This window comes from Rhinatrema bivittatum, chromosome 4 (assembly GCF_901001135.1).
Source record: "Rhinatrema bivittatum chromosome 4, aRhiBiv1.1, whole genome shotgun sequence".
Taxonomy (NCBI): domain Eukaryota; kingdom Metazoa; phylum Chordata; class Amphibia; order Gymnophiona; family Rhinatrematidae; genus Rhinatrema; species Rhinatrema bivittatum.
The window spans coordinates 161,673,198-161,689,204 of record NC_042618.1 but is presented as its reverse complement, the minus strand read 5'-3'; the positions used below and the strand labels follow the sequence as shown (position 1 = coordinate 161,689,204).

Below are 16,007 nucleotides of genomic sequence, written 5' to 3'. Positions count from 1 at the left end.
TCAGGAGGGTGGGGGTTAATTAATTTAAAGGGTTGGGAATGGGGTTTTTTTATTTTGGGGGGGAGGGGTTCCCAGAGAAAGAGAAAAGTTTTCTGATCTGGGGAGTGGACCGAAATGGCCCTCCCCAGACCCGAAAACAAAATGGGGAGAGAAAAAAAAAGCTATGCACTCCCCTAATTTGCTCCAGACGCCCAGACGCAGAGCCGGTTTAGCACAAATTTTTATTTTTTATTTTATTTTCCCCTTCTGAATCCTAGGTGCGTCTTATGGAGCAAAAAATACGGTAATTTACTATCCCACCATTCCATATACATCAGAGTGTCATATATTAGCACAGCACAAATACCCCAAGTTTCCCCCCACTACAATGCAACCCCAATACTCGACAGACAACACAGTGTTATAAACCCCCAACCTAAACAAATACATGCACACCCGTTGCCCCACCACCCAACCCTTGCATGAGCCCCTACCCAAAATTAATTCCTCAGCTACAGCTTGTGAGCCTCAGTCTAACACAAACCAACCAACACAAATATAATAAATCCCCAAGGAAAAGCTGTTTGTCATGATCATGTTTTAACCAGTTTCCCAAACTTAAGGTTGGTTTCCAGACCTCCTTCCAAAGACAAACTTTTCCAGAGAGTAGAGGGAACATAAATAATTGCTTGACAGTGGGAGATCGTCAAATGGGCAGAAGCCAAAGAAGGAATAGTCAAAACAGCCTGGTGTGATGATTCTAAAACTTGCTTTGGCTCATAGACTAGCAGGCAGTCAGCAAGGTACTTAGGAATATCTGTCCATTTGCATCTAAAGGCCAACATTAGAATCTTAGACTTCAACTCCACCAGCATGACATGGTTAAATCTTCCTTTCTCCCAAAAGCAGTCTCAGTGCAGTGTTTTGAAGGAGCCAGAGCTGCTTTAAATTAGGACATTGTCGTGGTACAATGAGCTGCAGTTCTCTGGCTAGTGACTAATGCAGGGATCCTCAAGACAAGATCTGATTTATCAAGAAAAGACCAAAGTTGATGAATAGGATGCAGGTTCTTAAAGGAATTCTGGACCACAGCAGTTACATGATCATACATAGTCAAATGGGCATTTAATTAACTCCCAAGCTATGAACAACTTCTTTAGGGGCTAAACTAACTCCTGAAATTATTGAGAGCATAGTTAACTTCCTCCTCCATCAACTAATTCAGAAAGTCTCCGCCTTAAGTAGATTCAGCATTAATTTGTCTCATTAACCAATAGGCAACTGTAGACCACCAATTATTCAATCACTGCAGCCTGATCTAAGCCCATATGGATGGCTATTCGTATGTCATCAGCAAAAAAACTGATACTCAAACCCTAAATTACAGATCACAGTAGATAGAGGAGCTAAGTCCTGTTAAATAGAGTCCTATGGAGCCCCACAAGAAAGAATCATAGAGGAAGAATAATGGGATTTCCACAGCACCCTCTGCATATGTTCAGACCTAGAACCATGATAGTGCAATACCCAAAACCCCTGTGTTTACCAACCTCTGCAATAACAGACTATGATCAGTCCAATAAAAGCAGCCAAGAGGTCCAAGATTACAATAAGAGAATCCATCCCCCTTATCTGCTTGCAAAAGGATCCTTTCTAAAAGTGCTACCAGTGCTGTCCCTATGCTATGCCTGCTATGAAAACCAGACTGGCAAGAATGGAGACCATGATGCTCTAATAAAGACTGAATCTGACAATAAACCATTCTCTCTCTCTAGATTTTACATTGGACATTAGATAATAATTATCTAGAAGAATCAGAACCAAATGTCTGCTTCTTTAGAATTGGTTGGATAACTGCCTTCTTCAAGGAGGCTGGGAATGCCCCTTGTTCCAGAGTTAGCATTAACAGTAGTAGTCAAGGCAGGAAGACGTCCAAACTTGGGAATATTCAGAAATATGGAACTGTTTAGTCATGCCTATAACTGTAAGCTTACTGAAGGAATAAAACCTACCTACCAGGCCGGGACTGCAAGTCTTGAGACTGGCACTATAAAGGATGCCTCAGCAGAGTCCCTGCCTTCCATCAACATCAAATAGTTTGCATAATACCAGATTTCACAGCGATGATTCCCTCAAAGATGACAAAGTCTCTATCGCCACTAAATTCAGCGGCAGCAGAGTCACGGCATGGGGGGGCTATACAAGATATCTCGGCCAAAGAGGTCAAAATCTGCCATGGATGGTTTAAAACTTTGGCCTCAAAATGGCAGGCAAATCCACTAGGCCCAATCACTTTGGAAGTCCTCAACTTTAAAGAGCTTCTGCACAATTTGAAAAACTCTCTTAGGACAATTTTCATCTACATGCAACTGACTAGAATAATAGTTTTTTCTTTTCATCGTGAATGGTCTTTTTATAGGTGTGACTCGCAGCCTGACGTATTTTCCAACATAACTTGTCAGAATGGCAAACCTGCTGTTTTTTTAATCGATACAAAACCATTATGGTATCATAGCAAACATTTATTAGGATTTACCAGGATATGATTAACAGGTGCTAGTTCCTGCAAATCACATCTCAAATATAAGTTCCAGGAGTCAATAAAAGAATCCAAAAAATTATCTGGAGTCCTAGACCAAGATTTCAGTACTTGGGCTAGCTTACCCTGTTTCCCCGAAAATAAGACAGTGTCTTATATTAATTTTTGCTACCAAAGATGCACTAGGCCTTATTTTCAGGGGATGTCTAATAGAGCTGCTGGCTGCCCCTGCGTCAGCCATGACCCACCAGTGTGCTGTCAGAGAGAGGTAAGAGTGTGCAGCATTCATGGTAGTCAGCTTGGGCTGACTCTGCTGCTTTTGAACCTCTGCACACTGCTTGGTACTGCCACCATCCCCAGATGTCAGTAATCTTGCTGCCACTGTCACTGCTGCCGCATGGCTATTGGGGAGGCGCCGATTGCTGCTACTGACACTGAAGCCCATTCTGCTGCCTCCTCTGTGCAGGCCCCATGGGCTTCCAGTTCCTCTATGCTGATCTCGTACATTGTGAGATCCGCATAGAGAAAGTGCTATTCTTGCACATTCCCAAAGATTACATGTGCCAAACACTAAAAAGTAATTTTTTTTTTTTTTTTTACCTTTGCTGGCTGATGTTAGTTTTCTAATCGGTTGGTCACAGGCTTTTTTTTTTCCACCTTCCCTTTCTTATTTTTTTGCCAATTCCTTTTATATTGTCCTTTTTTCTTCCCTATTTCTTTTCTCTCCATATTCTTCCCTCAAACACAGTCAGGTTCTCATTCTCACATGCATCTCTCACACACACACACAGGCTCTCACTGTCACATGCTGTCTGACTCTCACACACCCAGGCTCTCTCTCACTCCCACATGCTGTCTTGCTCAAGCACAGGCTCTCACCGTCACACGCTGTCTCTCTCACACACACAGAGGCTCTCACATTCTGCCTCTACAAACATTCAGATCCTCACTCCCACACACACACTCTCAACTCATCTCATACACGCACACACCCTCTACAGACCATCAGCCTCTCTCTCACCTCTGGGCCTCCTCTTCGCGGGTCGCCACAGGATGGGCTCTGCAGCGGCCCTGAACTTCTCGGGCCATGGCAGCCCTGCTATCGGGCCTCTTCCTCTTCCTCTTCCTCGGCCCTGCTACCGGGCCTCTTCCTCTTCTTGGGCCGCTGCGACTTGGGATTCGCAGCAGCCCGCGGCGGCTCCTCTTCTGCACGCGCTGATGCTCTTCCTCCTTCCTGCCCACGCGGCTCCGGCAGCGTTTACTTCCGGGGCCGCACAGGCAGGAAGGAGGAAGAGCATCAACGCGTTTGAACGCGATCTTTTTCTTCGGGCAAGGAGGCTCAGCGGCCGCATGAGCCTCCTTGCGCCCGGGGGCATTGGCTCCCCTCGGGATACCACTGCTCGCGTCTGCCCCTAATACCTTGGAAACTTTATTTAAAAAAAAAAATAAATAAAAATGACGTCACAGGATTGACCGGCCCACCGGGGTAAGCACGATCCCCCGATAGGTCAATCCGCCCCTGTTTACAAGGGATGGCTTACTTTTGGGGGAGGTCTTATATTTAGGAATTCGGCAAAATCTCTACTAGGTCTTATTTTTGGGGGATGTCTTATTTTCGGGGAAACACGGTATCAACATTCAAGTTCTTTAGGTTTCTGATTAGAAACTCAAAATTTCTGTAAGGATACTTGAAGGAGTCAGGTGTCTATGAACAAGTAATAAGGGCGTGATCTGACCATAATAATGGGGTAACCAACATAGAATCAGAAAAAACACAAGCAGAGTTGGATGAAAAAATAAGATCTGATTCATCCCCATCCTTATGAGTGGAGGAATTAAATTGGCAGAAAGCAAGATCATTCCTAGGTGACAGAATTTTCCATTGCTCCTGCTAGAACCAAATGTAGAAAGGTCCATTAGTGGAGTAAGGATCAGTACTGGGACTTGTACTGTTTAACATATTCATAAATGATCTGGAAAAGCGAATGAGGTGATCAAATTTGCAGAGGACGCAATTATTCAAAGTTGTTAAAATGGGAGCAGGTTGTGAGGAACTGCAGAAGGACCTTGTTAGACTAGGAGACAGGGTATGTGAAGAGAAACACAGAAACATGACAGCAGAAAAAGACCGTATGGCCCAGCCAGTCTGCCCATCCATGGGCAGATGAAATTTAATGTGGAAAAATGCAAAGTGATGCACATAAGGGAAAAATAATCCCAAGTACAGGTATATGATGCTGTGTTCTGTATTGGGAGTCACTTCCAGGAATAGGAGCTTGGAGTCCTTATGGAGAATATGTTGAAACTTCCGCTCCGTGTGTGACAGCGGTCAAAAAAGCAAATAGAATGTTAGGAATGATTGGAAGAGAATTGGAGAATAAAATGGAGACTATCATGTTGCCTCTGTATCGAGCCATGGGGGCGACAGTACCTTGAGTATAGTCTGCTGTTCTGGTCACATCGTATCAAGAAAGACATGGTGAAGTTAGAAAAGGTTTAGAGGAGGGCGACATCTCTCCTATGATGAGAGGCTATGTGCAGGCTAGGGCTTTTCAGCTTAGAAAAGAGACAGCTGAGAAGGAGACACGATGGAAGTTTATAAAATCATGAGTGGAGTGGAGCGGATAAATAAAGGACAGTAGCTTTTACCACTAAAGCCGAACCTAAGGAATTTGAATTCCCTTTTTTTATGGGCATTCTGTTACAATATTTCCAGGTTTTATCAAGATATACTCAGAGGAGGAGAGCCTTTCTCTCTTTGAGACAAGCTGCCTTATCTATAGACACCACATTTGCAGCAAGATATCCCTGTAGGTACATTGGACTGTTCAACAATGGTTGCTGCATCTTTTTTTGTTCCTGAACACCTACAGTCCAAATTATCTTCCCCAGCTCCCAGTGAAGGTCTGTAATGAGCTAGATTTTCTATGTATAGTGGGCATGTTATGCTATTTTCTAAATGTAGATTATTTTTCTTGTTTAATTTCCTAGTTTAATTTTTTTTTTCTGTTTCCCCCCGTTTTGGTTATTGATTAATGTTTTGAAAATGAGAACATTTTCTATTGTATTACTCAATTTTTGTTTGTTTCAAGGAATCATTTTCCATATGCTGCTGTATAAAAAGTGTTCTGCTTTGTATTTAAATTTGATAAAAAGTTAAAAAAAAAATATTAAAACAAGAGGAATTAACTACCAACAGATTCAGAACAGATTGTAGAAAGCACTTTTTTTACCCTGCATATTGTCAATCTGTGGAATATTGACAGAAGGATGTGATCAAGGTGATTAGCATAGCAGGGTTTGGACAAGTTCCTGGAGGAAAAGTCCATAAAACATTATTAGCCAGGTAGACTAAAGATATTTATTGCTATCCCTGGGAGTGAGTAAGATGAATCAGATCTACTTTATGGGATCTGCCAACTTGTGACCTGCATTGGCCACTGTCTTTGAGAGGATGCTGTGCTTGATGGACTGTGGTCTGACCCATCATGGCAATTCTTGTTCTTATATTCATCAACATAGGTGTTAAAATTGCCCAAAACTCACAGAAATCAGCTCACACAACTTCTGTAAAGGAGTATGATCTATTGTAGGTAGATCATATACCAAAAGTAATGACAACTCACTGCCTGGAAAATCCAAATGTAGCCTATCAAACTCCTGAAGAGGATTATTCACCCATCTGAAATCAAAAAGCAGCAGATAATATAACTGCTACCCCACCATCTCAGCGCAAAGGGTGAGACTTAATGGAAATACTGAAATCTGGAGGGCAAAGTGATTTGAATCCCCTTTTCCCACTCAAGTCTGAGTGATACATAAACATCCAGAGCGTGTTCCTCAGTAGTATCTTAAAGTAAAGGTAACCTGTTCTTTATTGACCTGGCATTAAGAAGGCCCAAATGGGCCTTAGGCTTGTTGTTAACAACCGAAGTCTCATGGCATTGGCACTGCCACCTTTTTCACCTTCCTGCCTACGACCCAAAATTGCTGTAATAGGAAGCGATAAGTTAAACATAAGATAAACGTCTCCCACCCAATCAGGGAGAAATCAACAGTACTTAACAGAAAAAACATCACAAGACTGGGTATCAGCCAGCCTATAATGGATAAAACACGCAATAATCATATCAAAACATGAAAATACAAAATACCTCTTTATACCATGAACTTGAAAATTCTTAAGACCGCGCACGAAGGAGCACAGCTCTTGATTGCGGCCCTTTGGTGTTGGCCTGCCTACCGGCCAGCCCCTTTTAAGGGGCATCCCTGTGACTCGGGTGACCAGCAGGAGGTAGGACCACATCATTTCAAGGTGTGTGGATCCCTGGTCGTAGTAGCAGAAATACAGAGGAAAGGGGAGCAGACCTTGAGGAGCATCTCAGTCCTGTTATTCTGCTGCAGTTATGTAATTGTTCTTTGTTTTTTGTTTGTTTTGGTTATTTTAATAAATGATCAGCTGATATCTGTGGGCAACTCTAGCAATTTTTGCTGGGGGTGATTTAGGAGAGAAATCTCCAAGATTAAACCCTTTGGTACTTGCCTATGTCAAACAGAACCCCAGGGTAACGCTTTGGTATCACATCTAAAGCTAGATGCATCTGGGACTTCTGTTACTGCCTCCTCTCTTTTATCTCAGAAGCACAAGGGGGGATAGATTTAATAAGGTGAGCTAGGCAGAGCACATAACCTGTGGTTGCGCGCACATTTTTGGTCACAAAGTTTACTCCGAGGACCGTTGTGCAAACACTGGCATAGGTTAGTACCCCCGTGTGCAAATTCCATGCGAATAATGGCATTAGATATTACCTGCAGTGCAGAGAGGTACTCTGGCTCATCTCGTGTTTTCTTGGCCCTGGAAACTTAACTCCTAGTCTGAGGTGGTGTAGTTTCTAGCACTGGTGTCAGTCTATGGGCAGAAGCTGGAGTTCCGGTGCCAGGACCTGTAATCAGACTTTTATGCACAGAAAACATGCTTTGTGCATAGAAAGCATGTTTTCTATGCTTAAAAGACTTCTGCGAGCACAAAAGTACTTGTTTTTGTTTGCATAAGTTATGACTTCTTTTTCCTGCCAGAGACAAAATTTGCACTCAGGCTGTGCAAAAGGCAGAGTGCATGTTTTAACTTGTTTGTACATTTTATTTTATTTTTTTTAACTCCAAATAAATTAGCATATGATTTGTTTGGTGCATCAGGTATAAAATCTTATTTTCCGCACTGGTTAAAAAACTGTGCACTGAATTTTAACACACAGTTTTACCATGCTCTTCCTTACATCAGACCCAAGGTGTTGCAAACTTCTGTTTCTCTGTCACAGCAGCAGCAGGGAAACCAGTTGCTGCACTTCCGCAGGCATCACATAAAAGCTTTCACACCACAAATATTTCCTAGCTTAGAAAGTGGGCTGTTGGAAGAAGTACCCAAATCGGCCATCTAATACGTGCATGGTTTCAGAGCATTGTAGAACGGTTACTAGAAAGTGCTGGCCAAGAATGCATAGGATCAGAATATGTACAAGCTTCGTGCTGTTAAGTTTTTCTGAGGGAAAGGACTGGCACTGTTTTCCCTTTTTTCCAATTAAGATCAGATCTCATGAGTGCGACTGGTTTTACTTTTCAGAGCAATCTCGCAGGGATGACTTGGAATCCTTAGGGTATGTGCTAATGTACTTCAACCTGGGCTCCCTTCCATGGCAAGGATTAAAGGCAGCCACAAAGAGACAGAAATATGAGCGTATTAGTGAAAAGAAAATGTCAACGCCCATTGAAGTTTTGTGCAAAGGATATCCTTGTAAGTCCTATTTTTTTTGCTTTTTTGCCTGTTGAATTGTACTTGTCTATATCTGTAGCTTCATTGTGTCTAGTTCTAGGTTTTATTGGATGACAGTATCCTGCTGCTGGGTATCTTAAAAAAAAAAACCAAAAAACGCAAAACATGCATTTTCAAGAAGTTAATTCATATACTGCTTTCACTCTCATAACACATCTAATGTTATCAGTCTGTTTCTCATGAGAATAATAATAGCAATCACTTCTCTCCTTTACCCGGTCTTGTTTACTTTTTAAAAGAAAATGTGACTCTTTTTGAAATGTTAATATACTGAGTTAAAATGCATTTAATATCTCTCTGAATACTAATAAGGAACTCACTTTCAGAGGGGCTGGTTTTCTGGAAATTTTTGAATGTGAAAAATGTTCCCATCTCTACATTTTTTTTCTCATTTAGATATATTATATATCTATTATATAATATATTATATATATGATATATAATATATAACTGTATTATATATATTATATATAATACATATAATATATTATATATCTGTATTATATATACCGGTATATAACTGTTATATATTGCCTCATATTATGAACATAGTTTCTCCTCACATTGTTTACGATATGATTTTGTTTATTGTACTTTCTTCCTTTCGGTTCAATGTAAGCCGGCATGATGTGCCTTACGAATGTCGGCAAAGAAAAGCCTTTAAATAAATAAATAAATAGATTTTTTTTTCTCAGCAAGCTTTACTATGCAGATTTTCCAGATGCTTTAAACAGTCTTGATTTGGTTTTGGCATGTTCTTTGACCTATGTATTTAATTTTAAAAATCACCGTATTAATTCCCAAGCTGTATCTCACAGTTTTTCCAGTAGCCAAATAGTTGAACTGAAATAATTGATTGGGGAAGTCCAATTAATAAAGACAGAAGGTCATTTTGAGAGAGGCTGTTGAGCTTGCAGGCCCATCCAGGAGGGCTTGCAAGCCAGTTTTCCAAAGGACTTTCCTGCTGAGTTTCCCTTTGACAATTCTGTGACTGCCAGTGCCATGGGTAGGTTTTTACCCTGCATAATTTGCAAGACCAGTGTATGTAGGGTAAAGAGTGCACTAGGATTTCAAAATGAAATAATGCTGCATAGTTTAGCCTACTTGCCCCAGCACAGCTGTGCACTTTTCCCTGCAGAGATGGGACTGCAGTTTGTTTTTTTTACTTTTTTTTATTTTCCAGCAGATACAGGACATGAGACAACATATTTAATTAAAATAAAATGGCTAGAAAGTATAACAAACAAAGACGAATAGGAAGAGCAGTAATACAATATTTTTTACTAATTGGTCTCACTGTATAATGGAAGTCTCATATTCTAATTCTGAGCATGCCATTTCCAAACCTTTCCCCATGTGACTTCATATTGTTCAGGCTTGCTCTTTAAGGCAAAGGTAATATGTTCCAGCATAGCCAGTTTGACCACTTTGATTTGCCGTACAGAAATTCGTGGTGAGGATTTCCAAAAATTAGGCAATCGTCAGACGAGCAACCTGTAATAACTGAGAAGTTAAGTTTGTTGAAGTTGGACAAGAGGTTATGTCATCCCATCGATTTAGCAAGCATAATTGAAGGGACAGCACAATGTCATTGTCCACTATAATAATAATTAATCCACAGATTCCCTTCCAAAATTGTTGTATTGTTCTACACCCCCAGCACATATGAATTTAGCTCCCCTGCTCACCACACAGTCTCCAGCACAAGGGACTAGAATTACTGGAACGGGAAAAGGAAAGCGGGGTATCGATATGCACGATGTAGCAATCGATACATCAATTCCTGATTTTTGTTGCATATGGACAATGTAAATATGGAACAGCATATCTATATCCAGTCCGCTTCATCAAGATCAGTATCCAAGTCTGCATTCCATTTATCAGTCAGATCAGTGCTGGTAGCCTGATCATCATCACTATACAGAAAAGAGCGTGAAATGAGTTGTGTAATGAGCTAGGGAGCCTGAGGGATCTCTGAAAATATCTTTTCTCAGCTGAAAATAAATATCATTGGTATGATTTGGAACATCAAACTCCTCTTGTAATGTCTGGAATCGTTTAAAAAGTCCCACTCCAAATCTGTCCCAAATACCGTAGGCCAGTCTTTTTCCATAACAGCATATCTAATGAAAACATAACCTGAGAGAGCTGTGCATTAGCTGTCAATGGTGAAATTGGAGAATCTCTCTCATCCACCACACCACGTATTTTACGATATTGATACCAGACGTTCAGGTGCCTTCCTACCCAATCCTGCTATGGTAGGGCTTTGTGAACTATACTGCAGAAGTGCACCAAAGCTGTGTCCTCCAGCTAGATCAGCTTCCATATCGTACCATCTAGCCTCTGTATCCACCCCCATCCAGCCCTTGCAAGCATGTAAGAGGTGCAGCAGTATAATAATAATAAAGATTAGGTAGTTCAAGTCCACCACTGTCTTTAGATAATTGTAATGTGGAGTATTTGATATGAGGTACTCTCTTACGCCATAGAAGAGATCTGACCCCTGAGTTGAGTAAACACCCTACTAGAAATTGTACACGGGAGCTGTTGAAAAAGATATAGAAGTTTAGGCAGCACCAGGGAGTGCAGTTTTGAGAGGGAATTTTCCCACAGGTAAACACTTGGCTTCTTCTTGTCCAGTCAGACTCCTGAGTTTATTCCCTTCTGCCAGCAGATGGAAGCAAAGAACCAAAACTGTTTCCCATCATACTGTCTATATAACCTGGTGCAGTGACTAAATCGGCCAGTAGTTCTCTGCCTCCAGCAGATGGTTGCAGGACCAGACTTGTCCAGCAATGGATGTAGGATTCCTGGGTGGCAGCTGCCTCGGCTCATCTCTGGCCTAAAGGTGTGACCGTTCTTGAACTGTTCTTTTCTTCTCCTCTCAGGAACCAGACTGATCCTCCTGATGGCGGAGGTGCATCTGTTAGAGATGCTGCTGCCTCTTCACAACCGGTTAGGCTTCTTCCATCCAGGTTTAGGACTGAATAAAGTTTAAAAAGAAAAAAAAAAAGCCTATGGTGAGTGCAGTTATTGGACCAGTTCCTTCTCTCTGGTTGGCTACCAGTGTTGCGGAACATGAGGAAGTTCCCTCTTCCAAGAGTCAAGATTGTGCTCCGGGTTTTCTTGGAAAAGTACCCACTGAGATTTTTTCTGCACATCACTCTTCTCTGAAACGTTTTGAATATGATTTCCCGCCTCTGATCTTACCTGCTCACGTTGTGCATGGACAGTTTTCAGACAGCCTGTCTACCCTGAGTAAATGGCTTTTGAAAAGTGCTCTCTAAATATGCAACAAATGCAACAAATCTTTATTTGGGATTTTATACTGTCTTAAAGTGGTCAGGGCCACTATTTCTGGGAATGCAAAGACAGCCATCATCCTGGTGGAAAGCTTATCTCTCTTAAAGGACAGCACAAAAGTAGAACAGATGCAAAGCTTAAGAGAGCCTCAGAAGTTTACAGCTGCAGTTTGAAAATGTTGCACCACTTTATGTCCTCTGCCCCAACTTTCTCTTTTAGTCCCCTTCCTTCAAGTCTCTAGTTTCTCCTTTTCTCCAAGGACAAGCAGAATGGTAGCCCTCTCACATATGTGACATCATCAGATGGCGCCCAGCCCTGAACTTTGAGCTCAAAGATTCTAGAGCTTTCATACATGCCCTACTGAGCATGTTTGAAAGCTCAGTAGGGCAGAGTCCCTCAGTCTTTTTTTTTTCCGTGGAGCCATGTGGTCACAGTGTTTATTATATATATTTACTTAACTATTTATTTATTTTAAAAATACTTATATTCCTTGACTTCCGAGTATCTGTTCAGCGAGGATTACAATAAGACAATCATAAAATCACCATAATACAAAAACTCGTTACATGAAAATTAAAACAAACTAACATACCAAAACAGTACGTGTAAGTGAATACAATCACAGTTATAAGATTTAAAATAGGTAAAACTGTGTCATGCTGTTTTATCCAAATGCTTCTTCCAAAGCACTGTCTTTAAGGCCTTTCTAAACATCTTAAAATCCTGCTGCCCGAAGCTCAACAGACAATTGTTCCATTCATTAGCAGCTATTGAAGAGAAAAACCTCGCCCTAATTTGAGCCCATTTAAACCTTTTGACTGGGGGAGTGGTTGGCAGTTGAGTGTAAAATTCAATATAGTTTGTGTTTTCAGCTTTGCTCTCTCTTCACAGTTTAGTTGTGATTGCAGTTCCAGAAAAAATCTCAGGAAATCGTTGGCTCAGTGTGCTGCAGTGGTAAAAAAAACAAACAAACAAAATGTTAGGAATTTTTAGCAGGGGAAATGCAAATAAAACAGTGGATGTCATAATGCCTCTGCATTGTTCCATAGTGAGACCGCACCTTGAATACTGTGTGCATTTCTGGTCACCGCATCTCAAAAGAGATATAGTTGCACTGGAGAAGGTGCAGAGAAGAATAACCAAAATGATATGGGGTATGGAATTTCCCCTATGAGGAAAAGCTAAAGAACTTAGGGCTGTTAAGTTTGGGGAACCGACGACTGAGGGGGGGAGGGGGGGGATATGATAGTGGTCTACAAAATCATGAAAGGACTTGAACAGGTTAGTGTAAATCGATTATTTACTCTCTCAGGTAATAGAAGGACTAGGGGGCATTGCATGAAGTTAGCAAGTAGCTCATTTAAAACATTTGAAGAAAATCTTTTTCACTTGGCGCATAGTTAAGCTCTGGAATTAATTGCCAGAGGATGTGATTATGGCATTTAGTGGAACAGGGTTTAAAAAAGGTTTGGATAAGTTCCTAGAGGAAAAATCCATAAACTGCTATTAATCAATAAGGAATAGTAGCTTGAGATCTATTTAATGTTTGGGTACTTGCCAGGTACTTGTGACTTGGAGTGGCCATTGTTGGAAATAGGATGCTGGGCTTGATGGACCCTTGGTCTGACCCAGTATGGCATATCTTATGTTCTTATGTTTTTCTTTGCTTTTCCTTACTGTTGATTTTTTTCTCATTTTACTTTTTCTCTATCTTTCAATTTTCTACCAGCCACATGGTGGGTCTTGGTCGCTGTGCAGCTTAGCAGAGTCTACTTCTAATTCTTAATAAATGCATCTGCAGTTTATTTTCTGTGTTCTCCTTGCACTGTCTTTTTTGGTTCCTTTGTCTGGTGCTGACAGGAATGCAGTCCGGTGTTCTGTGTAGGTCAGTGAGCCTGGGGACTCTCCTGAGTTCTACCCAGGCAGGAGTTCCTTGTTGTTTCACCAATCAGTTGACATTGATGGAGGCGCAAACAGTGAGGGTATCGAGGGCCACAGCATTCCTGTGGGGGGGGAGAGTTCATCCTCTCCACATTCTAAGGCAGCGGTTCTCAACCGTTGTGTTGCCACACTTCCTGGTCCCCCACTGGCCCAACTGCTTCCCCTGCCCCAGCTAAATAGGAACTTATCTTCTGCCCTGGCTTAAAATGTTGATAGCCCGGGTGGAATGTGGCAGGAGGCAGCGGCACCGGCATGGTTTCTTCTTACCACCCTCCGCGGCCTGGAAGAGGAAGTGGAGTGCAGCAACCGCGCGTGCAGGAAGACGAGACCGTGCTAGTGCGGGCAACATCGGCCTGAAGAAGCATGGCACGGAGCAACATCAACCCCCGCAGCCAATGGACTCCTTTCTTGAGGCCGCGAGGGCTGGAAGTGGAGGAGGCTGCTGCTGCCGCTAGTCCGGTGGGAAGAGAGAGAGTGAGTGAGCAAGCATATGTGTTTGAGATCCTGTGTGAGAGACAGCATGTATGTAAATGAGTGATTGAGAGTCTGTGTGTGATTGAAAACCTGTTTGTGTGATTTGAGATCCTTTGTGTGTGAGAATGATAGCATTCGCACAATAAAGTAACACTTTACAGAGGGCTCAAAAATAGTGATAATAATAATACCTCAGTTTACATTATAACGTATCCAGAAACTATAACCTCCTTAGTCAAACAGCCGCAATGCGGTAAATATCTACTGAATCCTAATGTGAACAATATGGTAGACACCCCGTAGATTCCATAAATCTACCCTGAGAACTTGCCCCCCACCCCCTCTCCCCCGCCCGGATCCCTATGCTCTCTGTGTGTAGTGCAGGGAAGTTCCACCTCTCCTCTCTTTTTGTCACTTATACATTCACAAGGTTCATTATTGCTGCCACTTAATATAGGGTTGCCACAGCTTTTCATATTTGGCTAGCCATTGATGCCAGGTTGCAGTGAGAAGATTCAGGTACCTGTGCTTTTCAATATATTTATAAATGATCTGGAAAGGAATAAGATGAGTGAGGTAATCAAATTTGCAGATGATACAAAATTATTCAGAGTAGTTAAATCACAAGCAGATTGTGATAAATTGCAGGAGGATCTTGTGAGACTGGAAAATTGGGCATCCAAATGGCAGATGAAATTTAATGTGGATAAGTGCAAGGTGATGCATATAGGGAAAAATAACTCATGCTGTAGTTACACAATGTTAGGTTCCACATTAGGAGCTACCACCCAGGAAAGAGATCTAGGTGTCATAGTGGATAATACATTGAAATCGTCGGTTCAGTCTGCTGCGGCAGTCAAAAAAGCAAACAATGTTAGGAATTATTAGAAAGGGAATGGTGAATAAAACGGAAAATGTCATAATGCTTCTGTATCGCTCCATGGTGAGACCGCACCTTGAATACTGTGTACAATTCTGGTCGCCGCATCTCAAAAAAGATATAATTGCGATGGAGAAGGTACAGAGAAGGGAGACCAAAATGTTAAAGGGGATGGAACAGCTCCCCTGTGAGGAAAGACTAAAGAAGTTAGGGCTGTTCAGCTTGGAGAAGAGACAGCTGAGTGGGGATGTGATAGAAATATTTAAAATCATGAGAGGTCTAGAATGGGTAAATTTGAATTGGTTATTTACTCTTTCGGATAATAGGACTAAGGGGCACTCCATGAAGTTAGCATGTAGCACATTTAAAACTAATTGGAGAAAGTTCTTTCACTCAACGCACAATTAAACTCTGGAATTTGTTGCCAGGGAATATGGTTACTTCAGTTAGTGTAGCTGGTTTTAAAAAAGGTTTGGATAAGTTCTTGGAGGAGAAGTCCATTACCTGCTATTAATCAAGTTGGCTTAGAAAATAGCCACTGCTATTACTAGCATCAGTAGTAGTAGATTTGGGTACTTGCCAGGTTCTTATGGCCTGGATTGGCCACTGTTGGAAACAGGGTGCTGGACTTGATGGACCCTTGGTCTGACACAGTGTGGCATGTTCTTAGGTAAAATACTTTGAGGTCTCTGAACCACGTTTTGTAGGGATGATAATTGGATATCTTTCCAGGCAAATGCCATTTTCCCCCTGGCGGCTATAATTATTTGCTGCGCCAACAATGTCAGACTGTGCTCTATTTCTTGAAGGGGAATATTTAAAAGAAAAAATGCTGGATTCTTAGGTATTTTTTCTCCCAAATTTTCTGCAATCAAATCTACAACCATATCCCAATATGAAACTACCTTTGGGCATTCTCACCACATATGATGGAAGGATCCCACACAGCCACATCCCCGCCAGCACAAATTACTGAGCCTAGGGTAGAATTTTGCCAACCTCACTGGAGGGGGAGGTACCATCTAAATAACATTTTGTAGCCCTGCTCGAAATGGCGG

The 16,007-nt window shown here is 41.7% G+C and overlaps 1 protein-coding gene across 4 annotated transcripts in view; it reads left to right on the top strand.

Annotated features, from left to right (window-relative positions):
- The window catches only part of CSNK1D (casein kinase 1 delta), a 101,295-nt gene that overhangs the window by 41,967 nt on the left and 43,321 nt on the right, over nt 1–16,007 (top strand). For all 4 annotated transcript variants that reach the window (XM_029599039.1, XM_029599040.1, XM_029599038.1 and 1 more), the window contains exon 5: nt 8,139–8,309. In XM_029599039.1, the coding sequence (XP_029454899.1) occupies nt 8,139–8,309 (171 nt within the window). The remainder of the gene's footprint in view (nt 1–8,138; nt 8,310–16,007) is intronic.